The sequence below is a fragment of the Enhydra lutris genome, unplaced genomic scaffold (assembly GCF_002288905.1).
Source record: "Enhydra lutris kenyoni isolate GAN:26980312 unplaced genomic scaffold, ASM228890v2 scaffoldscaffold1, whole genome shotgun sequence".
In the NCBI taxonomy this organism is placed as follows: Eukaryota; Metazoa; Chordata; class Mammalia; order Carnivora; family Mustelidae; genus Enhydra; species Enhydra lutris.
Genome location: NW_019154085.1, coordinates 28200504 through 28228139, shown reverse-complemented (window position 1 = coordinate 28228139; position 27636 = coordinate 28200504). Strand labels below are relative to the sequence as shown.

General features: G+C 54.8%; 1 protein-coding gene across 5 annotated transcripts in view; it reads left to right on the top strand.

Moving 5' to 3' along the window:
• Positions 1 to 27636, top strand: part of LOC111149091 (tensin 1) — a 164815-nt gene that overhangs the window by 108491 nt on the left and 28688 nt on the right. For 4 of the 5 annotated variants that reach the window (XM_022506325.1, XM_022506175.1, XM_022506254.1 and 1 more), the window contains one exon: positions 15612 to 17210. In XM_022506325.1, coding sequence (XP_022362033.1) covers positions 15612 to 17210 — 1599 coding nt within the window. Of the gene's footprint in view, positions 1 to 15611; positions 17211 to 23326; positions 23411 to 27636 lie in introns of all 5 variants that reach the window. The other variant, XM_022506110.1, reaches the window with a different exon arrangement.

Here is a 27636-nt window from a genome sequence, read left to right as displayed (position 1 = left end):
AGCTTGCTTCGGGGATTGGGTTTCGGCATTTCACTGATGAAAATAAATCAACCTCTTTACTGCCCGGCATGGTCCTCACCAGCTCTGCAGCCTGGCGTGTACTTCCAGATTTCCTGTAAGGCACTATTTCTGTTCTAGCCCCCGGGGGGCCCTGGGGCTGCCGCAGGAAGAGCCTCAGATGAGCCTGGAGCCCCCAGGCAGGAGCCAGCAGGAGAGGAGAACCAGGCTCCGTGCCTGGCTGAGCATCTTCTTGGAGGTGGATCTTTGAGCATCTGGAGTCGACCAGGAGTTCAGGGGTCACCTGGTTGTGCTCTCCCATTGCACAGAGGAGTACACTGAGGCCCATCTAAGAGCACTCCTTAGTACTCTGCCCCCTGACTCCCAGGCAACTGTTGCTACCAGACAGCCTTTTTCTAGGTCTGTTCATTGTGCGGTGGCCAGTGAGGGAAATGAGGACTGAGTGGGAGAGAGTGAGATTTAGCTGCAGCAGGCCGGATAGGGAGATCTGACATCTGGGAGAACTGTCTTGCCTTGGAGGGTCATGAGAAACGAGAACTGGTGGCAGGACTGGATTTTTTTTTGAGGCTCCTTCCACCCCACACATTGGTCTAAATGGGATGAGTGACCACAGTGCATGGACGCGGAGGTACAAGGCAAATTCTAGAGCATTCCGACAAAGCCTCAGCAAGGTTCTGTGTGCAAAGGGGACTCTGGAGTCTTGCCCCAAGCGCCCTTTTCTCCTGCCCCTCCCTTTCTGTGCTCAAGCCTTATTTGCAAGCACAGGACTCTCTGGCAGGGATTGGGTCCTCCTGCCTCCGGTGGCAGACCTGCTGGGGTCTCTTCCCTACCCTCCAGGGCCAGGGCCTATCTGACCTTGGGGGGCTTTATACAGGCCACAGTGGGACTCCCTCTTCTGGGAAGCAGCTCAGGAGCTGTAGTGGGTGGGTGCCAGGAGCTCCGACTTCCTTGCTTATCCTGGACCAACCAAGCCTTCACATCCTTATGGCTTGTCAATGCCCTGATGCTTGTCAGAGACTTTGCCTTGGGCTGCTCTGATAGCTTTAAAAATTGTCGAGCAGCAAAGTGTTCTTTGATGTTTGTCCTCCTCCTTCTCTAGGGGCAGTGAGATCAGATTTTGATATGAAAGCTCAAAGCTGCTCAGATCTTTTCTTCTCCCTTCCTGCCTCCCTGCCCCCACTCCCTCTGTCTGAACATTGCTTGCAAACCTTCCAGAACCAGGCAGGCGCTCTTCATGTGACACAAGGAGAGAAAGAAGCCTGGGGGCAGTGCCCTGGCTTCTGGGTCCTGTCTGGGCCTGTACCCCCTGGTTCTGTAGCTTCTGTGGGTCAGGAGGGTCACTTCCAGCTGGTCCCTCTGCAGCAGGGATGGCCAGCTTCTGGCCCATGCTGGGTCGGGTCCGTGAGCTCATGTGCATTGCCTAGCGGACTCCCATGGAGATGCCCATGTGAGCCTCCTTATATTGATGCACATGGTTGGACCCATTTGGGAAAGGAAGCAGAGACTCAATCAGATTTGCCACCCAGACCCATACCCATTCAGGTGTAGAACCACATGGACCCCTCTGCCTATACTCACCACCTGTGCAGAGAACCCCAAAGATCCCCCACTCGACATATATCCACCACTCATTCATAGACCCACACAGACCTCTGCCCCCCTGCATACCCCACAGTGAGCGGTGTTTGATGGGGGCTCCAATTATAAAACTGCATGGCCAGTCCAATAATTGGTAGTTATGTGTGCTACCTAATGGGCCTGTTTGGGGTCAGGAATGGGGATCGACCCCTAAGTGCAGAGATGGGTTCCTTTGCATGAGTTTTGAACCAGCCCTATAGCAGCTCCCTACAAGTTGCCAGAAATGCTTGGAGCCCTGGAAGCATCATTAGGATATGTGCATAAAAGCCCTAGGGGACCACCTAGATGGGAACAGCGGCCCCAAGGGACCACCTGTTTTGGGCAGGTTCTGAACCAGCATTGTGGTTGGTTGCCACTCTTCACTCCCTTCTTCCTGGTGGATTCCACCAGCTCTGGCTCCCACCCTTTGCCCCTCATGCTCCTTCCTTCTTCCTCTCTGGGAAGCAGAAAGATCCTGAACGTCAGAGTCAGACTGGCCATGTGATCTGAAGCAAAAGCTGCAACTTGCAAGACTTAGTCTCTTTATCAGGAAGATGGGCATGATGGTATTGCCCTTGAAAGGCACTTGTGGAAGCAAACGTGAGAGCATCCATCGAAGGGCAGACCCACAGTATATAACCTGCTGTTCCCATTCTTGGACAGGCTCCCATTCTTCCTGGACCCTTCCTGGGTCAAGCTCCGCAGCCCTCTCTCCATTTCCCTCCATCCTTTTCCAGTTGGCGGCTGAACCTTGGGAGGTGGTGAGTGGGGAAAGACAGGAGGAGGTGTGTGGGTATGCCCCCGACCTTTGTCCCACCCGGACATTTGCCTGGGAGTTGACAGTTCCCCTTCCTGAGTGATCCTCTGGCACACTGGCCCTTGCCCCTGTCTTGGAGGACGCTCTTCTGAGCCTGGCCCTGGGTCGGGGGACAATTGGAGACCCTGGAAGGTCCAGGCCGTGGGAGGGGTGCCCAGAATCTGCCCTTTCTTCATCTCCCCAAGCTTCCGGTGAGCCCCGTCTCCCCTCTCCCGTGGGCTGGAAGGCGGGAGGAGGTCCCAAGGAGGTCCCACACACAGCGTCCCACCCCTCCGGGGAGCGACCTCTTCAGGTGCTCCCCTTCGCCCATGTGACATTCACTCAACACCTTAATGCCCGGCACACCCCTGCTTTTCTCTTCCGGCGGTTCTGCATCGAACCAGCTGTTTTAGAGTTCAGAGCTCGTCTTGTTCTTCTCTCGCCATCCCTACCACTTTGGAGACCGAGGACCAGGAAAAGGAAACGACTTACCCAAGGTCAAGGGGTTCGTTAGTGGCGCAGTGGAGACCGGAAACCAGGACTCCTGAGTCACAGTGCCAAGCTCTGTCTCTCCCACCCCAGACTCCCTCTGTCCTCGGGCTGGCTCACGGCACCTCAGCGGCGGCACACTTGAGCTCAGACTGGGTCGTTGTTTGTTGCCAGGCCCCGTCCTCTGTGTTGTACGATGTTCAGCCACATCTCCATCCACCAGATGCCAATAGCATTTCTTCTAGATGAGACAGCCCCAAATATTTCCAGACATCGTTCCACGTTCTCTGGGGGGACACATCACCTTGGGAGAGGACCGCTGGCCTCCCTGTTCCCTCAGCCCTTTGCCTCTGGGTTCTTAGCTCTCCCATGTGTAGGGTGAGAAAGCCCTTTTTTCTTATCCCGCTTCCTCTTTCTGTTCCAGGGTCCGCTGCTTGAAAATCAAAACGCTCTGCCATTTTGCTCCTGGGTGGTTAGTCTCTGGGTGGTTAGTCTCTGTTCCAGTCCTGACCCAATATGCAGGGCTTGGAAACTTCTCCACCCTGTGTCTTGGCCACATTGGGGTGTGGTGGGGGCCTGATGAACTCCGGATGTCCTCTGGGTTGACCATGCTGAGACTATAGGGATCAGCCTGGGCCAGCGGTCCACAGCTGGGCCTTGTGTGGCAAATCTGGGTCTCCAGTACTACTGAGCCTCTGAGGGGCTCCAGAAGGTCACCGGGTCATATCCCTGCTCTAGATCTTACATTTCATGAAACCGCCCTGCTCAGGGCTGTCCCAGGGGACAGGGCCCATCCAGCCACCTGGGAAGAGTGAACAGTATTTTCACCTCTCAAGCTTAGCCTCACGCATCTCCCATGCAGAAAGATTTTCGCCTTAGGTATTTGAGAAAAAAATTTTTTTCTTCTTCTCAAATAGAAAGTGGTTAAATTGCATATAGCCTTTTTCAAACCAGATCTACCACACCCCATGCCCAGTACTTTCCTACTTGTGTACAGGACCCCCGTGCCCCCACCCCCGCCATGTCCTAGGCGGAAGCCATCCCTGGAGGTGGGAGAGGCGGTGGCATTTATCTGGCCTGCTGTTGGCAGTGACTAAGCTGGAAAGTCTTGGTATTTATTAGCTGAGGAGCTTCATGTTCTCAGAGTCTGGGCTGTTTCACCTGATGCTGTGATTTTCGAAAAGGAAAAGGGCGAGGCGAATGATACGCCCAGAAGCTGAAGCATTGGGTGTGCGCATCTGTATCCCAGGGTGACAGGGTCGCCAACGTGCAGCTCAGGGTGGAGCTGGGCTAGAGAACAAGGAAGGGGAAGCAGAGGTCGTGGTCATAGTTGTATATATGTGGCCGCCTCATTTAGAGCATCTTTCCGTGCTTTGTCTGCGTTTTATCAGTCTTTGCAGTACCGTCTGAGATAAAAATATTAATGTACCCATTTTGCAGGTAAAGAAACTAAAGCTCAGAAAAATTAAGGAATTGGCCCAGGGTTGCACTAAGCTAGTAAGTGGTAGTATCTGGATTCAAAGCGGTGTCTGCTTGACAGCCTAAGCCTCTGTTCTTGGCCACTGTGTCCCTGGCAGGTGCTAAAGTGACGTGAGCAGGAAGGGCTGGGTATAAACATTAGGACTCATTATTAAAGGTACGGTGTCCAGAAAGTGGGAGGTGATAGGCTTATGGAGCTCCTTACCAGTCTGAGAGCCAAATTTGTTGTTTGTGGGTCCCTTGCTTCAGAGGGATAAAATCTGCTAGAAGTAAGGGCTCAGGTAAGGAAGAGAAGCAAAGGGAGGGTATGGTGTGGTGGGCTCAAGGACTCCGGGCTGGATCCAGGAGAGACTTGGGAGGACGTGCACACCACGTTTAGTATCTAAAGAGCTCTCGTGTGGCAGAAATTTGGCTTGTCTGAGCCATCCCGTGGGGCACCATACAGCCAGTTAGTGGGAAAAAAATAGGGCGCTGAAATCTACTTGTTACAGCATCGAAAGATGAAATGGGTGTTTTGGGGCAATAGTAAGATTCCCCATAACTGAAAATAGTTAAGCACATCTAGCGTCAGTTTCCCCCAAACCTGGGTGCCTTGCGTTCTCAGCTGGGGAGTGTTTTATGATTCAGATTTCCCAGGCTCCACCTCTCACAGTTCTGCTTCCGAAGGTCTTGGGTGGGGCCAGGGGGGTCAGGGTTTTTGTAAGAGTCTCTCAATTGGCTTCTGGTGAAGCCAATCCCAGGATGGGAGCAGAGTGCCTTAGGATGGGGTCATTGCTTCCAAGGACTGCCGTGTGGTGGTGTTTCCAAAGTATGTTGGCCACGTTGACAGTTACATGTAAAAGGATTTTAGGTGCATTTATTTTAATGCATAGTAGGAAAAAAAAGTATAGACTTTACCCTGGTTGTGTATATGGATATACGGATGCTTAGAACGACTTGAACTGAAGTTTATTTTAAAAATCACAGAATTTTATTGTATTTTTAATTTTCTTTTAAATGACAAAATTTTATGAAAACAGTGTTGTTGGGATTCACAGGTATAGATAAACAAGAGGTTCGGTGGGAACTGGGTGGACTGTGTGACCTGAACCCCTCAGGATCTTGGGGTTTGTGGGTTCATTCCGGGAGGCTCTGAAGAGGTAGGAGGAAGACCGTAGGAGTTTGTCTAGATTGTGGTCTCCCAACATCCTGGCTCTAGGAAGATTGGAAGTCCTCCTGTCCCCAGTTCTGGAAATCCACTTCTCCCCTCCCTATTTTTTTTTTTTAAAGATTTTATTTATTTATTTGACAGAGATCATAAGTAGGCAGAAAGGCAGGCAGAGAAAGAGGGGGAAACAGGCTCCCTGCTGAGCAGAGAGCCTGATGCGGGACTCGATCCCAGGACCCCTGGATCATGACCTGAGCTGAAGGTAGAGGCTTTAACCCACTGAGCCATCCAGGCACCCCTCCCCTCCCCATTCTTAATGGCTCCTGTGAAGTCTGTGATACTGGGTGGGGGTGGGGTGTGCTCGCCCATCTCGTCCCTAAAGATGTGGTTAAGACAGGACATTCAGTGCCATACTTGTTCTTCCTCTTACATTCCTTCTTTACTCTCAGAAAAGAGCAGTGAGAGAGTGCGTGCCAGGGAGGGGGCCGGGGTTGAGGTGTCAGCTCAGGAGAGGGAGGAGCCGAGGGTCTGGACCTGGCATGCTTCTCCTTGCTGAGCCTGCAGTGCCCAGGCCTGGCTGTGGAAGGCTGGGCACTGGGGTTGGGGTGCTGCAGAAGCACTTTGGGGTTGCAAACTAACTGAGACAGCAGGCCCTGCAGACGTCAGGCCATGTCTTACCCACTCTGGGAGTTGGCGTGGGACATTGACGCGATGTGAAAATAAGGCACTAACATCGTGTGCATGAGTTACGGTCTGGTGTCCTGCTCCCAGAGACTTCTGGCACTTCTTAGGGCATGCCAGATCATGGTGGGGACTTGGGGCAGCTCTCATGGCTTTGGCAGACGCGCCTCCTTCAGTTCTGGGTGCTTGGGGGTGAAGGTGGAGGTCACTGACACTCTGAGAAGTTATCCTCTCTGCCATTCCTGCTCTTTATAGATTGGAACGAATTGAATACCGATGGCTAGTCAGTTGGAGGCATCTTAGGGGGCCTGGTGGATCGATGTCCTGGGCTGAGTCCCATTTGGCCTTTCCAGAGTCAGGCCTCAAGAATTGTCAAGGTTGCTGGGCCAGAATCCAAAGTTTTGCCCTGAGAATGTAACTTTGAGGCTCCTGCTTCCCCCCCAGAACTGCCTGGGTGACAGCTCGGTGCCTTTCCTCAGGCCTCTTGTCACCTCTGGGAAGTACAGGGGCTTGTGGGTTTTCTTTTTTCTTGCCCTTTTTTGAGCCAAGGAAGTGTCATGGCTCCGAGACTCTGCCCCGTGGTGGGGGTGTGGGGGAAGGAGGGGGAGAGGGAGGGGAAAAAAAGATTTCCACCTTATTGTTCAGCAGCTGGAAAATTGTTGTCATCTGTTCTGCCTTTCATTTGCTGAGAATGGAAAAAAAATGTGGAAAAATTTGAGGAAATAAATCTCAGTACCCTCGTAGGAACCCTGGCCCTTTCCTCTCTCCTGCGAGCATCCCAACTGCTCCGCTCCAGGGCCCTTTCTTCTTTCTTCCCACCGCGCTGGGCACCGGGGGCTGTGATGGGTTTGGGACGGGGGCGGGCTGGGCCAGGCTGTGCCGGGGCGGTTGCTGGGCTGGCCGGGGCTCCTCACTCCGTGTGGAGGGCTTGGGAAGCCACTGTGATGTCATTCAAGAGCTGCATAGCTACAGGATGATAAGTGAAACCCTGGGGACCCAGCTGGCTGAAATTACAGACAGAGTTTTATCCCACTGGCTTCCTACAAGCCAGAGTGAGGCCGGCTGAGCTGGCCAAGAGGAGGAGAGCGAGCGAGGGAGTGAGCAGAGGGAGGGGTGGTGCGTGCAGACCGGGCGGGCAGGCAGGCGGCACGGGCTCCTCCCACCCCTGACAGTCTGCAGGAGCCTGAGCAGGACACAGCCAGCCTTGGGGCTGCAGCCATGGAGGAATTATTTGAAACTTGAGGCACAAGGAGCAGAGATCAAATCAGAGCAGCAGTTCCTCCTCCCCTTTCTGCCTCTCCGTCCAGAGGGTGAGTGTCTGCTAGGCATTTGTGTGGGTCCTTGGGTGGCTCTCCACTGGACCTGGGGCTGTGAGGCTGCTGGGCTCGTGCACCAGGATCTGCGGTGGACCTGGACCCGGGGAGTGTGCGGGGGTTGCATGGGGTCGTGGCCCATGCCAGCGCCTTTGGAGGTGGGTGGGGGTGGACCTGGCCACCTCCCTCCTGGCCCCACTGCCCTGGGACAGGGAAGAGCTGCTACCTCAGGTCTTGGGGGGTGGCTGAGTCTGTGGGAGGAAGTGTGTCTGAGCTGGCCCAGTCTTTGGGAGTAATGGCTCATGGAGGATGAAGATGGGGTGGTGGGTGAAGGAAATGTGGAGGCAGCCTGGCGAGCCCCTGAGACACCCCTAGTGGGATGTGTGTTCAGGACACCCCCCTCCCGTTCTGTGTTCTGAGCTTTGTGGTCCCCCCAGTGCTGACCATTCCTCTGCGGGACACCCGTGGGCTCCCATTCCTGGCTTTGCCCCAACTTTGGCAGGGCTTGGAGTGGCTCGACCATCCTCCTGGCCAGGGATCCCTGAGTGTCCGGGCGGGCACCCTGGCCTGGCAGAGAAGGACTTTGGTTGTTGTGGACTCGGGCACTATTTTTACTGTCCCGAGCGCCTGTGATATCTGGTGCCCGGATAGGCTGTGGGCATGGAGTGGGAGTGCCAGGCCCTGCTTATAGTGGCTGGCGTGGGAGCTGAAGGCCAGGCTGGAGTCAGGAGTCTGGTCTTGCAAGTTCACATTTGCCCCACAGGCGTGGGTCGTCCTGTGACCCGGGCAGGTCACTCCAGGCCCTGGTCCCTTGGGTCTGAAATAAAGGTCAGAATCGAGTTTTCTGTCCCTGCTCCCTCTCTCTGGAGGAATTCAAATCAGATGGTATCTGTGAAAGCACTGTGGGTCCTTCCTGAGGAAGGCCTGGGGACACATCCGTCATCAGCCCTCGATGAAGCCCCATGGATTATATTGGGCCGTTCTTGCTCTATGGCCATGGTTGGAGGCCTTCCCTCCCGCCCCGCCCTCCCCAGACTCCAGCCATCTTCACCTTGAAGACCATTAGGAGAAAGCACTGAACTTGTCTGTGCTGGGTGACCTTGGTGCGGGGATCCCCTGGGCCTGCTGAGTGTCACTGTCCTCCTGTAAAATGAGGGGTGGTCAGTGGATTAACTGATCCCCTGAGACCCTTCAGCTAAAATCTCCATGGATTTAGAAAGCCGTCTTGGCTTGGCTGACTTCCTGGAGCAGCAGGAGACAGGAGCAGCCCATGGGAGGGGCTCTAGTTCCCATTTCTGTTTGCACGCTGGCTTTCTCCGTCCTGGGGCCCTCCGGCTGACATTTAGACCAGGGCCCCATTTGGCCATTGGACTTTCTCTCTTTCCTGTGCCCCCCGCCCCACCCCCAAGTTGACAGACGCAGGTTTGTGGGGGACTCTAGTGTGGTCACTTGTACGGGCACAGAGCCACCTGTGAATAGGTTGACATCTGCCTTGAGAAGAATCTTATTTCTCTTTTGTCCAGTCTCTGAGAAGGCAGGGGGTTCCCTCTGAGTGCTCTCAAGCAGGAAGATAGACAGGTGTCTGTTGGCTATGCCTGGCCTCATCTGTCTCTGCCCACAGGGCCTGAGGCCCCATGCCCATGAGTGGGCACCTCTCAGTGTGAACCTTATTAGGTCTCCTGGGCTGCACCTGTTGCCTGCTCTCCGTCCCAGAGGCTGTGTCCCCTCTGTGTGCTTTCCCTTCAGAGACTTGGGGACTTCCCTTCACCTCGAATTCTGCTGACCTTCAGAATCCCCAATGAAGCCCATTCCCACTTGGAGATGTTCCAGATCTCTCTGCAGCTGGGAGGAACAAAGGGCTGCCTTGGTCTCCGGCTGCCTGTGGGATGGGAGGTTGGCATGGGTTGGGGCCAAGACTGTCACAGGCGGGGTCACAGGAGATCCCCGCCACTGTTGCCATGGCGTGTCAAGAGGACCCAGGTCATGTCTGAGCTGTCCATCCTCATCCCCGCCTCACACTCCCCTCCCTAGGGCAGGCTGCGACTCAGTGGGCTCCTCTGGGCTGGGCCCCACCTGCACTCCTCCAGCCGGAAGATCGTCCTTTTTTGTGTGTTCTCCTCTCTTGGAGGCAGCCTGGCATTCTGCGTGGAATCCCAGGCAGCAGAGAGGGAGCCCGAGAGGGAGCACCTGTTAGATTCATACGTCGACATTGAAGATCCATAGGTGGTCTTTGAGGACCCCTGCAATTATGTGCGCAATTTGTGTTTCATGCATTTTGAGGGCAATTAGTCGGGACTTGCATCAGATATCCCAAAGCGTCCTTAGCTATGAAAGTCAACGTCTGCTGGCCTGGAGTATGGCTCGGAGTTTTCTGAGGAACTCCCTGGGGTGGGCTCTGGCTCAGGACCTCCGCTGTGCCTCACCTGGGCCACCAGCTATGTGGTGTGTGTGCCTCTCTCTCATGATGGTGTGTGTGCCTCTCTCTCATGATGTTTTGGCTGCAGGGCTTGTCTTTTCTCTTTCCTTCGGGAGAAGCTTGGGTCCACCTTGAACCTCTGATCTGTCACGTCTCTGGATGGTAGTGGAAGAAGAGTGCCTCAGGGGCCGACAGGACTATATATAACTTCTTGGACTATTTAATGTGATGCAAGAAGCATTTATGAAACATGCGATGTGTGCCAGGCCCTGCGTTCTGCAGAGTGGTGCTGTAAGCCGTGCGGGTTAGACATTAAGCTCCAAGAGGCACTGTTCGCATAGACCATATTGTGAAGGGTACGGGCTGGGAACCAGGCACTGGCAGGGTGGGGGCGGGGACAGAGGCTCTTTCTCAAGGAGCCCCCACTTAGTGGGAGGACAAATATGGATAGCAGTCATGACTAGCCTCCGGGTGATTTACGTTTCCAGGAGTTGTCTGCCCAGGGTGACAGAAACTCAGAAGAGGTTAAGCTCAGTCTGGAGGGCTCTGGAAAGGGTTAGGTTGAGGGATGCTTCCCAAAGAAGTTCAGGCTGAACCTGAAGGAGGAGAAAGGGGTTTTCCAGAGAGCTTGAGAGTTGTGGGGGGAAAACAAACATGAAGAAGGATCTTTTAGGAGAGGGGATAGCAGATGGGAAGCCCAGAGTAGGAAAAGCATAGGAATAGTAAGAGGAGTGAAGGGTGTTGGGGGTATTGGGGACAGTGAAGGTGAGGCTTCAAAAGGCAAATGGGGGCCGGATGATAAAAGGTATGGCTTGTCCAGCAGTGGAGGAGGGTTTGGGCTTTAATGGGTGGGTGATGGGAGCTGTTAAAACATGCGAAACAGGAGGGAAAGAGGAGAACATAGCATGCCAGGATGTGCCATGCCTAGCTTCAGGTACTTAGCCCCTGAGTCCTGTCACTCACCAAACCTGCAGGTAAGCATCTGAATCTTCAACCCCCAGGCTTGGAAGCCAGGCTCTGTGTGGTTAAGTGGCAGAGGCAAGCAACTTGACATTAAGATGGGGACCGTCCTTCTGAGTAATGGTTGTATCTGGCACAACCATGGAGTTGAAGCAGCGCTTCTCCTCTGTCTTTTCTCCAGAACCACATCCCTGGGGCCTCCCTGGTACCCAGCCCCATCCTCTGGCCCCCACATGCTGCCCCTCAGTAGCCCCGCCTGGCTCCCTCCATGGCCGAGGGAGAGTCTGTGATGAAATTTCCGGTTCACATGTCCAGACCTTGCTTCTTCTTGGCCAAGCCTCAGCCCTTGTCAAAGGTCACCTACTTCCTAGATGCTCGCTCACGGCCTTTGATGCCCCACTCCCTGTTGAAGGATCTGAGATTCCCTTTGGGTGTGCCGGGCCCTGGTCTACCTCCAAAGTACTGCTATCCAGGGTGGCGTGTTGCCTCTTCCTACTGGCATGCTTTGATTTTCCTCTGCATTGGTTGGTCACTCTTCTCTGGGTAGTATATTTTAATGTATTGCTATTCAGCTGAACATGGACCCAAAGGAATTTTTATCCGGAAGGGCCCCAGCCTGAAAACCTTAGTAAGTCACTCACTGTTCAAAACCAGCCTGCTGGTTGGACGAGGTGGGGTCGCTGCTTGCTGACCACCAGAGGAAACTTCTTTCTTAGAGCTGACCAGGTTCGAGCCTTTTATTTTCCATGGTTGGGCCATCTCTCCTGACCACTAAATAAGTAGACTTTCTCCGCTAGACGTTAGTAAGAGAAGTGGGGATCCTTCTTTTCAGAGTCCAAAGGGCTGACTTTTGGGGTCAGCGTTTCTCAAGATATCGTCCACCTGTGTGAGCCCCAGAGACTTGGGAGAGTTAAAATACTACACTTTGGCCTCGCCCCAGGCCTATGAGTGAGTCTTTGGGGGCGGGACCCCAGCATCTCCATTTTTAGTAATCTCTGGAGCAGATTCTTATGCACCTCGAAGTTGGAAAACAGCTGTCCTAAACCCGGGTCACCTTTGCCTCCTGTAGTCCTTCCGTTCTCTTTGCAGTGTGCAGGCAGTACCTGTCTCTCCTTCCCTGCCTCCTGGCCTGGACTGGGCTTCTAGCACCACACACACCTCTGTGGCTTGCTGGAGGGAGCCTAGGAGTAGGTCCATGTCCAAGTCAGCTGGGGATTTTCCTCAGAGCTTTCTAAAAGTATGACTCGCACATCTGGATTACGGCTGCCGTGGAAGAAGGGCCTCTTGGTGCAATCCAGCTCGATGTCGAGGGTGGGGCTGGGGCTTGGGCAGCTGCCGGGGGAGCCAGGAGACATATTCGGACAAAGCAAATGGGGCCTTGAAGGGACCGTTAGCGTCTCGGCTTCCCTAGAGAAGCAGCCAGGGAGATGGCCCACAAGACAGGACGTTCCGGCTGGCCGACCTGCAGGGTTGGGAGCTCCCCACGCTGGGCGGCCTGCGACCTGTGTTACCCCTGCTGTCTGTCCTTCTCCTCCATGATGACCTGGGCCGCTACCGATGGCCCCGGTCTGGCAGGTTCCTCCTCTGACCCCTGCTCCCTGCCACACTGGGTGTCCAGTGCCCTCTCACCCGAGAGGATTTGCCTGAGCTGGCCGTGCCCCCGGAGGCTGCTGGGACTGAGTCGGATCTCGTGACCCCCAGCTCGAGAGCTCCAAAGCCATCTTCCCCCACCCTCTCCTCTGGCTCTTTCTTTCCTTATTCTGCCTGCCTCTCTCTCCTGCTCTTCCTGCCTTAACAGAGGGAAACTGACATTGTGTTCCGGCTTCTTGTGGTCCTGCTAAGTAGCACTTAATGTGGCCGCGGTGGCGGGCAGAAGGGAAGGACGAGCATGTGTGTACCGGTATGGGGGGCAGGGGGGTGGCGGTGCTCATCTCGACGGGAGGAACAGGGCAAGCTGCCATGCTGGGGTCATGCCAATACACTGGGCTTTCAGCGGAGCCCTCCCGGGGGCTAGACAGACCCAGGACGGGCCTGGCTGTCCTCACAGCCCCCTCTGGATGGGAAGACGGAGACCCGTGAAGGTGTAGGACAGCCTGAAGTGTGGGGCAGGCACTCAGTGGTCAGGAGCAGCCGGCTCCTTCTTGGAGGACAGCAGTAGACATTTCCGTTTGTATCGTGCGGAAAAGATTTAGTTAAACAATCTGCACTTCTTCGATTTTCTAACTCAGCCTCCGTGGCCTGGCAGTTACTGTTCCCAATGTTGCTGCAAAGAGTGGTCTGTGTGGGGGTGAATTACATGGCAGAATAGGTTTAATATTGATGTTGTCGCAATCAATGAAGGGGCCCAAAGGGGCAAGATATCAGGTACTGGTAGTCAGCGTGAATTCTTCCTCCCTGCTTCCCTCAGGGGATGCTTTCATAGCTCTCTTGCCAAAAGCTCTTCTTTTATGAACCCAAGTGTGATGCGGGAGTGGGTCTCCTTTCTCCCTGAAGGAAACAATAGTTTTTGGTTTACCCTGGTTTGTACCCAGTGGTTCTCATTGCCCCCAGGTGTAAATGGGGAGCTGGACACTCTACTCTTTGCTTTGCTGTTGTTACCCCCGCTTCCCAGACCACATGAGCATGAACTTGGGAGGTTAGGGGTTGCCAGGGCTGGAGGAGCTTGCTGGCTTCGCAGTGTGAGCCTGCCTTCTCTGGGGCCAGCCACTTTCCAGGCACAGTGGGAAGGAAGGACAGCTCTTCGGCCTCCCACTGACTGGTCTAAGAGGCCCCCCTTCCTGGGAACCACCCCCAGAAATCTGAGTGGAGCAGAGCTCTTGTCTTTGACGCTTCCCCCGATGGAAGCCATTAGCTGGGGTCTCTCTCTTTGTGTGGCAGGAGTCCAGTTCTTTGGAAGAACCCGGCATGCAGGCAGCCTCTCTCCTTCAGTAGCTTTGACACCTTCAGAGGCGAGGACAGGCCAGTTGATCTCAGCAGCCCTTGGGGGCCCCAGCACAAGGACCAGATTCAGACCCATTCCCAATCCCAACAAGCCCCAGCCCCTGAAGTCCGGGGCTGTGGCCACACCCTGGCCCAGTGTCCCTTGGGACCTGCTGCTGGCCAAGGTCCCAAAGCCCCAGGGAAAACAGGGGACAGAGAGATGGGTCTGGAGAGTTAGGTGAATGGGCAGAGAGCATCCAGCCCCTGGGGGGTGTGCGTGGACGCTGTGCCTCGTTGGGCACCGCTGCGCTTGCTGCCGGTGACGTCATTTGGTCGGCCTGTGGTTTGTGTGTGTGTCTGTTGATCACGATGTTCCTGTTTTGTGGCTGTCTGATCCCTTGTTTTTGGCTGTGGGCTTCTGTACGAGTGTTTATTTTTAGAGGCTGCCACTTCTGGCCTGAGGGCTGATCCTTGGGCATGGTAGGCGCTTGTATTTTCTGAAATGATTGTGGCTTTAGATTTAAGTATTTATTTTGGGGTATTGCTGCCTTTTACGTGTTTCATTTACTCTGCGTGTGTGTTATACGACGGATGGTGTGAAATAATAAAAATAGGATGGTTTTTGAAGTTCCGATTTTAAATTAGTTTTGCCTTTAATTTAGTTTTATTTTAATTAAATCTTAAATTAGTTCTGATTTTAAATCTCATCGTTACCAGATACCGTATATCTGTAGGTAAATGGCTTCACTTCTACGAATCTCACTTTCTCCTGTTCCTGAAGGAGGCATGATACTCCCTGACTCGTGGGACTGGAAATGAAGTTCGTGTAAAGTGCCTCGGGGGCACCTACCTAGCGTACCCCGAGAGTGCACCAAGGGTTCAGTTTGGGTGAATTGTGGGTGTTTGACTTGGGTGATTACCAGCTGGCGTGTGTGTCTCAGGACGTCTTTGTGTCTGGTTTTCCTGTGTGTGGGTGGTGTGTGCGTGTGACTCTTGGTGTCTGGCTGGACTTTGCCGTATTTGGGGGGGGGGGCTTTCTTTTCTTGCCAACAGAGGGTCTGCCTTGGAGTAAAGGGAGGGGGGGGGCGTGTGTGTGTGTGTGTGTGTGTGTGTGTCGGGGCTGGAAGCTGGGCTGCTGACTGTACAGGGTGTGAAATCACTGAGTCCCTCTGGGTGGGGACGTTCTTGGTTCCTGAGTCAGCCCTCTGGCCCTGAGCCACCCAGCACTCACTATTTCCTTTCAGAGAAAGTATTGCTCATGGGGTCCCCAGACAAAATGACACAGGGGACACCCCTCCTTGAGGAGAACCATCTCCTTTTGTGTTCTGGATCCCTAAGATGCTTCCCCTGCCCCCCTGCTCTCTGGATCCTCTTTCCAGAATCCCAGGAGCCCAGCACTCTGAGTGAAGGCATGTCGCCTCTGATGCGGGGACTGCTGGCTTTGCGGAGCCCCATCTTGACCCAGTATTTCCAGGTCCTTGGGAGGCTGGTGAAATGCCAGGACCAGGCTTTGGACTGGGGCCCCTTGCTCCGAAGCTCCCCGTTCTCGCCCACTTAGGCTTCACAGCCCTGGAGCTGGGTGTTAGGGCCCAACAGCCTGGGTAGGGGTCCTTTTGTCCTTGTCCCTCACATCCCTGACCTCAGCTCTGTCTTGAGTGGTGCAAGGAGATTTTAGGACTCGGGGAATGGCAGCTCTTCCCTCCCTCCCTCGGGGAGATGAGAGGGTGTGCCAGCCTTTCACTGACACCTGTCGTTTGCCCTCCGGCTGTCTTGCAGAAGTGGTGGGACACACTCAGGGGCCTCTGGATGGGAGCCTGTACGCCAAGGTGAAGAAGAAGGACTCCCTGCATGGCAGCACTGGGGCCGTCAACGCCGTGCGCCCTGCCCTGTCGGCCACCCCCAACCACGTGGAGCACACCCTCTCCGTGAGCAGCGACTCAGGCAACTCCACAGCCTCCACCAAGACAGACAAGACCGATGAGCCGGCCCCCGGCCCCTCCAGCGCCCCCGCTGCCCTGAGTCCTGAGGAGAAGCGCGAGCTGGACCGCCTGCTCAGTGGCTTCGGCGTCGAGAGAGAGAAGGCAGCTCCCATGTACCACACGCAGCATCTCCGGTCCCGCCCCGCAGGGGGCCTGGCTGCTCCCGCTGCCGGCCGCCATGTCGTCCCAGCCCAGGTTCACGTCAATGGCGGGACCTTGGCATCCGAGCGGGAGACGGACATCCTGGATGATGAGTTGCCCAACCAGGACGGGCACAGCGTGGGCAGCATGGGCACACTGTCCTCCCTGGACGGGGTCACCAACACCAGTGAGGGGGGCTACCCAGAGGCCCTGTCCTCACTGACCAACGGTCTGGACAAGTCTTACCCAGGGGAACCGATGGTCAATGGCGGGGGCTACCCCTATGAGTCCGCCAGCCGAGCGGCGCCTGCCCATGTCAGCCCCCCTGCCCCTGTGCGGCCCTCCTACTCGGCACAGGAGGGTTTAGCCGGCTACCAGCGGGAGGGGCCCCACCCAGCCTGGCCACAGCCAGTACCCACCTCCCACTATGGCCTTGACCCCAGCGGTATGTTCCGCTCCCAGTCCTTTCCGGAGAGCGAGCCCCAGCTGCCCCCAGCTCCAGCCCGCAGTGGCAGCAGCAGGGAGGCTGTGCAGAGGGGTCTGAATTCCTGGCAGCAGCAGCAGCAGCAGCAGCAGCAGCAGCAGCAGCAGCAGCCTCGTCCCCCTCCTCGCCAGCAGGAGAGAGCCCACCTGGAGAGTCTCGGGCACAGCAGGCCCAGCCCTCAGCCGCTGGCAGAGACCCCCACCCCCGGCCTCCCTGAGTTCCCAAGGGCGGCCTCCCAGCAGGAGATAGAGCAGTCCATCGAAGCACTGAACATGCTGATGCTGGATTTGGAGCCCGCCGCGGCAGCTGCCCCCCTGCACAAGTCCCAGAGCGTGCCGGGGGCCTGGCCGGGGGCTTCCCCGCTGTCCTCCCAGCCTCTCTCTGGCTCCCCCTGCCAGCCCCATCCCCTGACCCAGTCCAGGTCTGGCTACATCCCCAGTGGGCATTCCTTGGGAACCCCTGAGCCAGCCCCACGGTCCTCCCTGGCCCTGGAGTCCTTCCCTTCTGGCAGGCCATACTCACCTTATGATTATCAACCATGTCCTGCTGGGTCCAGCCTGAGCTTCCGTCCAAAAAGCCCAGCCTCCTCCTCCTCGTCCACCTTCCTTCCAACCACCCAGAGCCCTCCAGGGCCTCAGCAGCCCCCAGTCTCTCTCTCTGGCCTCCCCGCTCAGCCTCAGTTCCCACCAAAGGAGGCAACTTCAGACCCATCCCGCACTCCAGACGAGGAGCCACTGAACCTGGAGGGGCTGGTAGCCCACCGGGTAGCAGGTAAGAGCCATGGGACTCCTTTCCTACTCCCTCCATGCCCACCCTCTTTGGTCTTGGATGATCTTACTGGGGGAGGAACAAGAGTGGCTGTCACCCCATGGCGGGTGCTGCTTTGACTGGGGAAGAGGCTGTCACGTGCTCGCCATCCCTGCCTGTGTTCCTCGTCCATTAGGCTCCCAGGCAGGCATTGAGATCCAAAGATCAGTGTCTTACAGTAAAGGGACAGGTACACAGGAGCTTAAGTTGTACTATGACAGGGGCGGGGACCAAAGCCCTGGAGCTGGAGGGAAAGCAAGGCTTACCACCTGGAGCAATCAGGGAAAGCTTCTTGGAAGTGGTAACTTTGGGGCTGGAGTGCAGGTTTTCTAGGCAGAGAGAAGAAGTTCTCTGCAACTGCCTGCTGTCCTCAGGCTTCAGTTCCTGGGGGAAGGTATGGAGAAGCCTGGAGGGAGGGAGGCTTCTGTAGACTCAGTTTCCCCCTTGGGCCCTCCCAGAGGCATAACAGAGAAAGGAGGGTGTCCTTAAGGCCAGGGCTCTATCTGAGTGCTCATCCCTGGTGGGTCCCTTCCAGGTATGTCTCATTTTGGTGGGGAGGCCAAGGTTCCCCTTCTTGTTCAACTCTCCTGTTAGTGCTTGCTTTTGGATGTGCTGTGTATGAGCAGCAGGTGCTGAGAAACATAGCTCCATTTCCTTTTGGAGAATGGGCTTCATTTCTGGAGGCAGGAGAGGGGATGGGGTAACGAGAGAGCTTACTGGGGAGATCTAGACAAGAAATGGCAGAGTGTTGTAGGGCCACGCTGGGAGGGATGGGAAGGGCTCTTTTCCTTTCTTGCTGGCCTACGGCCGTGACCATTCCATGGGGGCAGCCACACTCAGTGGGAAATCCTGTGGGTTTGTTTAGCTGTGGAGGTCAGGCCAGGCAGAGGTGGGCTAGAGATGGGGGCTAGGGGACTTTTTGCCAAGCCCCTCAGTGGACAGGGTGGTGGAAGCTCAGGGAGGAGAAGAGGAGCCTGGGCAGCTGACTCTGCCCTCCACCCCTCCCCCTAAATGTAGGGAAGCTGAGTCATCATACCAGCTGCAGGGTGAGAGGGAGACCCCTCCCTGGGGATGGACATTGGGTTAGGGGAAGCAGCTGAGGGCAGGCTGGCTGGCTATTGGGATGGGTCCAGGACCTGGTGTGGGGGCAGGGATGTCCTGCTGTACTTCGGAGCAGAGCACGGTCCCTAGTTCCACTCTCAGTAACTTCAGATTGGCTCTGATGAAAGTATTTATGGCATGGAAATTGGCCATCAGGGTTTCACCTCTCCTGGAGAGCTGGTCCAGAAGCACATCATTGCTTTTAACTGAATGTCAAAACACAGGATGAGTAGCTCTCTAACTCTAGAGGTGAAAGGCTTTGTGGCGTGGTCCACATGGGGCTGCCATCTTCTGCTTTTTCCCACCTCTGAGCTCCTGAGAGAAGGACCCTTGGCTTCTTTGTCAGAGGTTTTATTCACGGGAGAGGAATGGGGCCCTCTTACTACTTTATAGAGTTGAGGTAGCCTAGGGAATAGTAACACTCTAACCTAATGATGGACAGATTCTCTGGGGGAAGCAGAGTGAATTTGCTCTCCCTACCAGAAAATCCTCCTGTATAGCTCTCCTGGAGCTGGCTGTAAAGGAAGCCATATCTTAATAGCTCCAGAAGGATGCCCGTCTTAAAGTGCATCTCCCCTCAGCCTTTTCTCTCCTACCAACTTCTGAAGTCTTGACTGTCAGCTTCTATATCCTTAGTTGCTCAGGCTTTGGCTGCCAAGGAGTCATAGGGAGGGAGAGATGTTGGTACAATGTCTCTGTCCCCAACCTTGCTATCATCTTCTCCCCCAACTGTGAGTGAATCAGTCAGGAGAAAGGATTAGATGTAGAGAGGGGACAGATATATTTGGTCCCCAGGGCTATAAAGGGGCCTCTTTGGTCCGTGCTCTGTCATGAAAGCATTTCTTAGGTCAGCAGGTCCTGTTTGCACAAATTCCTCAGTAACCCTGCAGCATGTCTGCAGTACTTGTGTAAGCAGAGGTGCAAAGGCGGGATCATTGTGTACAACAACCTGGGAGTCAGGCAACAGGCCAGTACCACTTCTTCCTGCTGCTTCTATGTTCTTCTGCAAGAAGCTCAAACATAAGCTTCAGCATGTAACCCAGGAAGCTCAGATCTGAAGGAGAACCCCTTAATGGCCATGAACTTGATCTGGTTTCTCCTGGCTTTTCTCCTGCAGGTCTACCTTTTCTTCTTTGGCTCAGTACCTCCTCCATACCTCAATACTAGATTCCTGGTTCATTCCATTTTGATCCAATGACTCCTTATCTCTTATTTCAGCTTAGATCTCAGGGAATATAGAGGTAGTTTTCTTAACTTGATAAACAGTAGGTACCAGCAATCTGTAGCATATGTCACACTTTCTTGTGAAACATTAGAAGCATTCCTGGTACACCAGGGACAAAATAAGTATGCCTGTTATCACCACTATCACTTAACATTGTATTTGCTATCTTAGCCAGTGCAATAAGACAAGAAAAAGAAATAGGAGCCAGAGTTGTTAAGTCCATGTTATCTTATGATCCTGAGTCTGTGACTGGACTGATCTCAGATGTCTCTAGAGGTAGAGATTTCTGTGCATGTTGGCGATCAGATGTGCATCTTATCTTTAAGGAGTCTAGAGTTTAGTAAGGGGAGAAAGAACTTGAACTTTAAAATGAAGTCATTCCCAATAGTGAGATATGGAGAAAGTTCTGTGGGAGTGAAGAAAAAGGAAAGATCAGTATCAGTGGAAGAGATTAAGGAGCATGTTGAGTGTGAGTTTTAAATAAGAGCCTTGGGAGAGGAATAGGAGTTTGGAAGTGGATGGGGTCATGGGAGGGACAGGGTTCTTAAAGAACACAGGAAACCATTAGTGTTTGACGAATATAGTAGATTGAGAGCATATTGGCAGTGAGAGAGAGTCAAGGAAGGTAGCCTGGGACCTGCCTCTGGTTGGTCATAAAATACCAGACTAAAGAGCTTGAATCTTATCTAGTGGCAATGTAGGAAGCTGCGGCCATGTTTTAGTTGGGAGTATGCCATCATCAGAGCTGTAATTTAGGGAGACGTATCTGGTGGATCTGGGCAGGAAGAATGCAAAATAGGAGAGACTCTGAGTTGGGAGATTCATTGTTTATTAAGTAGACTGGGTCAGGCGATTGTATTAGGGTGCTGACCATGGAGATAAAAAAGAAGAGATGGGTGCCAAGGATACTATAAGAGTAGAGCAAATGTACTTACAAACTGATTGGGTGTAGGGGTGAAGGAGAGGAAGACATCAAAGAGGATTCTGAGGCTCCATGAATAGGAACAGAATGCTAGTTCCATTAATAAGTCAGGAGTTAGGAGGAACAGATTTCATATAAGATGAAGACATCAGTGTTCCTTATGTTGAGTTTGAGGTGACGGTAGAGCCTCTACATAGACATGTATGGTAAGCAGCTAAAAATCTGGAATTGGAGCCTGAAAAAATAGAAAAAACTATAGAATTTGGAGTCATCCTCACAAAGACATGGGTTAAAGCACTGGCCATGAATGAGAGATCTCTCTGCCAGAGGGCATGGAGAGAAAAGAACTTAGGATGAAATGGCTATGAGGGGAATGGAGGGGAAGGAGGTTGAGAAGAAACGTTCAGGACAGTGAGAGAAGACAGGGACAGTGGGTCACCACAGAAGTCAAGACAGAAAAGGATTTCCAGGAGTGGGGGTGGGGGGTTCACAGTGTCACTGGGGAGATCATGAGGAGGAGGACTGGGGAAAATTCACTGAGCTTTCCAGTTAGGTGGCCCCAGGGATTTTCAAAAGACATATTTTCAGTAGAGCAGTGGTGGCAGAAAGCAGACGGAGGATTGAGGGGTGAGTGCAGAGAGGCAGTGCGGCTAGGATGCCCACTGTTCTTTTGAGTGGTTGTATGATAAAAGCAAAGAGGATGGTAGCTGAAGAGTGCAGGAAGATATGGAGAGAGCCTTTTTTTTTTTTCCTCTAAATATAGAAGCCATGAGAATGATTTTAGAGGAGAAGCAGAAGTTGAATATGGAGGGAATAGAAAGAAGAAAAAGATGGAAGGGAAAGAAAGAAGTTGCTAGAATAAGACCAGTAAGGAAGGACGAGGGGATATAGGCCTAGGAGCCCAGGTGGATGATTAAGGCTCAACGAGGAGGTGAGATACCTGCTTGTGGAGTAAGAGTGAAGGATGAATACAGATACAGGGAAATATATGTGTCAAGCTTGAGACAAATTGAGAGCCCAACTTTTACATTTCATCATGGAAAGAGGAGATTACATCCAGATCCATTCAGTCATTCATTCAGCATGCATTCCTCATCTGTGTTGGTCTAGGGTCTGGAAAAATGGTGGTAAACAAAAGAGGTAAAAACCCTTGCCTTCATGGGGGAGATGGACAATAAACACATAAGCAAATACATATATAATCTGTCAGATGGGTGGTAAGTGGCACAGAGATAAAATGAAGCAGGAAAGTGTCAGTGAGGAGTTGAGAGTGGGTAGGTGGTTGCACTTGACATAGGATTAGGGAAGGCTGCCCTGGGCAGTGAGGGGATGTACAGATGGAACAGCAAGTGCAAAGGCCCTGAGGTCGGGGTGTACCTGATGTGAGGTGTGGAGTAGGGCTCGAAGTCAAAGAGGTAATGGGCCTGGAGGCCAGCTTGCAGGGGGCCTTGTAGGTGATTCTAAGAACTTGGGTTTTTACTCTGTGTGCTGTGTGCACAGCAGTGATGTCATCTGACTCGTTCTAAAAGGATCAGTATGGCCAGGATGGAAGGGAGGTAGACAGTGAGGCAGCTGCTGCTTTGATCAGAGCGGTGGCTGTGGAGATGGTGAGAAGTGCTTAGGCTGTAGACAGTCTGGGAGGCGGAGCCATCAAGTCTAGACATGGGAAATGAACGAGAAAAGTCAAGGACAGCTCTAGGGTTTTAGACCAAGCAACTAAAGGATGGAGTTGCTCCTTGCTGAGTTGGGTAAGGATGTGGGAAGAGCAGACTTGGAGGGAATGTTGGCAGTGTGATTTTGGCCATGATAGTTGGGAGAGGCCCTCGAAACTGCCACGGGGAGAGGTTGGAACTTAGAAACGTGGGCATCGTGATGCTGGGATGTAAGGTTGCCAGTGTATGGTGTCATGTGAAGTATGGCACGTGTGGGTGCACCTGGGGGAACACACGTGCAGCAGAGGTCCCAGGGCTGAGTCCCAGAGCCTCCTGCATTTGTCAGTTAGAGGCATGAGAGGGAAGTGGCCAAGAAGCTGGTGTGGATTAGCTTGTGAGGCAGTGCGTTGGGGAGGGAGCAGGGTTTCCTGTGCAGCCCCCTTAGGGACAGGGAGTCAGTGAATGTGGATAAAAGGAGGGTGTAGCAGGTCTTCATAGTGCATCAAGACGGGCTCATTTTAAGGACTTTCTGGTGGTGCCCAGCAGCCTTGGGCAGGAGTAGAAGTGGAAGGGACTCCAGGGAAGAGGGTTACAAAGGTGGGGGTGAGGGAAGGATGAAGGGCAGGGGGATGCTGGGATGCTAGGGACTGTGGCCCTTGGGCTCAGGCTGGTAGGGTCACTGCTGGGTCCAGAAGAGGCAGGTGACCACAAGAGGACACAGGTCCCGGGATGGGGCCGTGCTGACTGTGAGGACAGGTGAGTTGTGGGGCAGTAGGATTGCTCGCCTGGTCCCGGGCCAGCACCTGCTTGCCCTGTGCTGGGGTTAGAAGAGTGAGAGATGTGGCATCCTGAGGGACAGCAGGAGGTCCACCTGCCCACTGGGGAAGCAAGACCCTGGATTCACCCTCTCTTCTTCTCTGACACCCTCCCACCTCCCTCCGAGCGTGTGGCCAGATCCCAGACTCAGAACACCAACTAATCTTGATTTTCTCTTTGTTTCTGTTTTGTTTCGTCTTGTTTAATGCCTTGTCCCTTGCGTTCTCCGTGTGTCCTGTGTCCATCTGTCCTCTGTGCCGTGGGCGTGGTGCCTCCCTTGCCTGGTGTCATCCCCTCCCTGCCCCCGGCCTTCTCTTCCCGCTTGCCTCCCTCCCTGCCGGCTCCCCGGGGTCGGGGTGGGCAGCATACAACGCCAAGCTGCAGGGCATGGGACACACCGGCTTCCAGCTGCGTCCTCTCCACCGGCTCCGATCTTCCTCCCTCTCCGGTTGGTTCCCCTCCACCCCTTCCTCCTTACCAGTCTCTGTCCCTCATTGTAGCTCTCAGCTTCTCTTCCCCTTTTTCTCATGGACTACTTCTTCTAACCTTTGCCCGCTCTCATCCTGGTTCATTTTTTTCTATCCCCCTTACCTTTCTTCCTCCTCCTTCTGTTCTCTTCTTTCCATCTTTTTGCCACCCCCCCCCCTTCATTACAACCCCCCGCCCCGCCACAGCCTACTTCTCCCTCCTGCTTCTCTCAAGACTCTCTCCCCCTCCTTTCTGCATGAGCAAGTGCTCCCACTTCTGCATGGACACAGGCCTGATGCTTTTGGCTTTGGCCTTACATGCTAGGAACAGGGTCTAGCTTGACTAGATGAGCTTTCAGGCTCCCCAGAGACACACATGCCTTTGCAGTAAGTGTGCTCGGTGAGGGCGGGGACAGTCCAGCCCTCCGGCCACCCTGGCCAGACCACCCAGGCTGCTGGGCCAGGGTCTCAGCAGGAGCCAGGCTGTGCTTTGCATGGGTCACCAGGCTCACGACAAAGAGTGGCGCCCTGGCACCTGCTGTTCTGTCTACTCTTGAGCATGGTCCTCTGGGGACACGGCTCCCCCTCCGACCTCATCCCGAATCTCTGACCACAGGACCCATGTCCAAGAGTCAGAAGCCCTGGGCGTGGTCCGGGCTCTGCCAGTGACCACCTCTGTGACCCTGGGCAAGTCTCTTAGTTACTCAGAGGGAAAGGGAAAAGGGAGTCATCATAGCCCACCATGTGTATTTTGCATGGTGGCTTGACATGCCCCAATATGGCGTACCCCGCATGGAGGGTGATGCCCACTAGCATCTGCCCATAGGCTGTTAGCTCTGGGGAGGGAGTTGCCCCATCATTTTCCCTGCCCCTCCAAGCCTGGAGGCCCAGGGGAGAGATAGGCTGTGCTCAGGTTCCCCCCAGGTCATGGCCTTGAGCACTTCCAGGAAAAGGCGTAGGGGTAGTGGGGATTTTTGACTCCTAATGGCAATATCTGGTGTTTGCCTAGACCCTCCTCTTCCCAGTCCATGGAAAATGGGGAGATGGCTCTAGCAGAATGCCCCCTGTCCGCCTCCTCTCCCCTCCCTTCACCCTTTCTCGGCCTAGTGGTGGGGAGCGCAGTGTTCAGTCGAACCTGGGCGTTGGGGGCAGATCTGGGACAGTGGGCCCGTCCCGAGGGGAGCTGGCATGGCTTGCCCTGGGGCTGCTAGTGTGATCGCCGTGTGGCTTTCTGGTGCCCTGGCCCAGCAGGTGGCCTCCCGGAGACCCTGGCTTTCGGAGCCCCAGGCATGCTGTTGGACACCCAGCCCCGTCGCCTGGAGCTGAGGAATCCAGGCTTTTGGAAATCAGAAGGCTGGAAAGAAGAGCTGGGTCTGCGGGGGTGGCCGTGGCCAGTCCGGGGGCCGGGGGGGGGTAGGGGCAGCATGTGATGAAACCTGACTCCAGGCGTTTGTCTATAGGACTCGGGGCACCTGTGCTTTGCCAAAGTGGGTGTTTGGGTGTGTGCTAGGGCTGTAGCCCCCAGAGGTCAGTGTGTGTGTGTGTGTGTGTGTGCGCGCACGCGTGTAGGGAGTGGAGCATGTGGACACAGAGGCCTCGACAGAGACAGGGAACCAGGCCAAGTGACCGAGAAAGTCCTGGGGTTGAGGGTGGTGGTGTGGAGGTGTGTGGCAGGGACTAACCCTATTTTTAGCATTGGTCAGTCTCTGGGACATGAGGGAGGGGTGTTCTCTCTGTGACACTGGCTGTTAGCTTGTGTCCAGCCGTCCCAGCTTGGCTGAGGAACAATAGAGCTCTCTTCCCTCCCCACTGCCATGCCCTGTCTCCCCTCCTGTAGAGAAGGACAAGAGAGAGGGGACATGGCTCTCCAGCGCTCTGGGGCATATCTGGGCCTGCCAAAGGGAACAACAGTGAGTTACTGTGTTCAGAGAATGTGAGAGGCTCTGACTGGCCACTGGTGCCATGGGGCACGCTGCAGGGGGAGGGGCCATCTCCGTGGGAGTGGAATGTGGGGTCTTCCCCTTCTGCAGAGTCCAGCTTTTTGGGGGTCGTCCTGTCTATCCCTCCCCCTGCCGCGGGACTTGAGGAGGTGTGGTCGTTTTCGGATAGCTGACTATATCAGGATCTCGCTTCCTCCGCCGTTGAGAAGCCCCTCTCGGGTGGTCTGGCCCCTTCTCTGGGCGGCTACAGCCAGCTCAGCACCTGACCGTGGAGGGTGCTTCTGGGCAAACCAGAGAGCGTTTTCTCTGTCCCTTGGGGAGATTTAGGGCCTCGAATGGAAACAGACCCACTTTTCAAGGGCAGACATTAGATCCCCAACCAGGGAACCCGGCCACCCCTTGCAAAGGCACAGGGTTCTACCAGAAAGAGGCTGCTGGGCTGGGTGAGCCGGAACTGAAACCAGCCCTAATGCATTTCTTTTAACCTTGGAGCTGAACTTAGCTCCAAACCCCTAGAGCCTTTCCCAAATGGGCCTCCTTTGTCACAATTATTATTAGAAAATCAATGGTTATGTCTGTTTCTTTCTAATGTTTTTGCCAGGAATGAAACACGCGGCAGCTCTGGACCAGGCCGCCCAGGAGGCAGGGACTCGGTGGAGGTGGGAGAAGTGGGGTGAAGGCAGGAAGCCTCTGCAAACGTGGTGTGGTGCTCGGGGCAGCCCCCTCTCTGATGGCTGGGAGCCTGGGGTGGCTGCGGCCTGGGGTCCCAGGAGCTGCCCAGCCCTGGGAGAGCCTGCTGCGTCTTTAATCTGGCTTGATGGTCCTATCCTGGTCCTAACCATTGGATCAGTGACCTCCCATTCTTCTATTTGGAAAATCAGGGCACTTTAAGAGGAGGGCTTATTTGCTTTAAGTCAAGCAGTTTGTGAGACTGGTTCACTGTCCCGTCCAGGGCTCTCTTCTCTCGGTTAGACAGCAGGCAGGCTGCCCTGGGGTGTAGAGAGTCCCGAGAGGAGGCCTGAAACCTCCTCCCACAGCCCCCTGGGTCCGTCTGCCTTGTAGACACTACACCAGTCCTGCCGCCATCCGGATGGGCCCCCCGGCTATGTGATCGGATGAGTGCGTGTCTCCGAGGGACTGTGTGTGCGTGTGCGCGTGAGCGAGTGTGTGTCCACCCCTAGTCTGGCATCGGCAGCCTGCTGTTCATGACAGGTCAGAAGGCTTCCCAGCCTGGGATTTTCATGGCAGCCTTAGTGGGGACACGCAGACCCCACCATGGAGGGCAGGCTATTCAGTCTGGAACGGGCCTCACAGGCACATCCTGGGGGGACCAGTGGTGTGTGTGCGTGCGTGCATGCCGGTGTGTGTGTGTGCGCAGAGTGCCACGGGACAGGGCTCCCCGACGTGTCGGCCACGAGGCTGGCACAGTCAGGGTCCCACGTACCTTCTGGTGCAGCCCAGAACTTCCTCTCGCTTCACCTACCCCTGCGGGGGGTGTGGTGAAGGCAGAGCTGCGGATGTCCTCGCACAAGATCATGAAGACAAGAAGCCTGTCCTCAGGCTGGGTCTTGGCTTCTGGGCCGTGGGGGGTACGTTTTCTAGGATTCTGGTGCCAGCTCAGTGAGGCTCAGCCCAGCTTCGGGGAGACAGAGTAGGAAGGAAGGCGGGCGAGGCTAACAGCCTGCCGCGGCCTGGGGAATGGAAGGGAATGCAGAAAGGCAGATGGAGCGCATGACTTCAGGCCCTTGGCCTGCTGCTTGGAGGGGAGGGGAGGGGCGGGGCGGGAAGCTGGACCATCTTTGGGGCACAACGAGGGGAGGGTAGACGAGAGGCCAACATAAAGGCCGTTGGTAAAGGTTTTCAGAGGTGCATGGGAGGAAGGCTGGGGAACCCCAGAGAAGGCCAGCAATATTCTAGGGTCCAGCTGGGGCTGGAGACTTCATGACAAGGCTTAGTCATTTCTTTGTTTCTTCTCGGGAGCACCATCTGCGAGATGATGCATTATTTGCACTCTCCCACGTTCTTCCCTGCGGGCCTGATGTTGCTTGTTGGTTGATGCAGTCACCTTGGAGACGGTCTCTCCTCTCCCCACCTTCCCTCACTTGCCTGGAAGCCCTGGCCCTCGGCCTCCAGGGTTTGAAAGGCATTGACATCTGTTTCTTGTATCAGCCCTTTGTGCTTTGGGTCCCAATCCTGTGCAGGGCGGAGAATCCTGGGGAAGGCCAGCCCCACCTCAGTGGATCCCCCACCCTGCAGAGGAAGCCTGG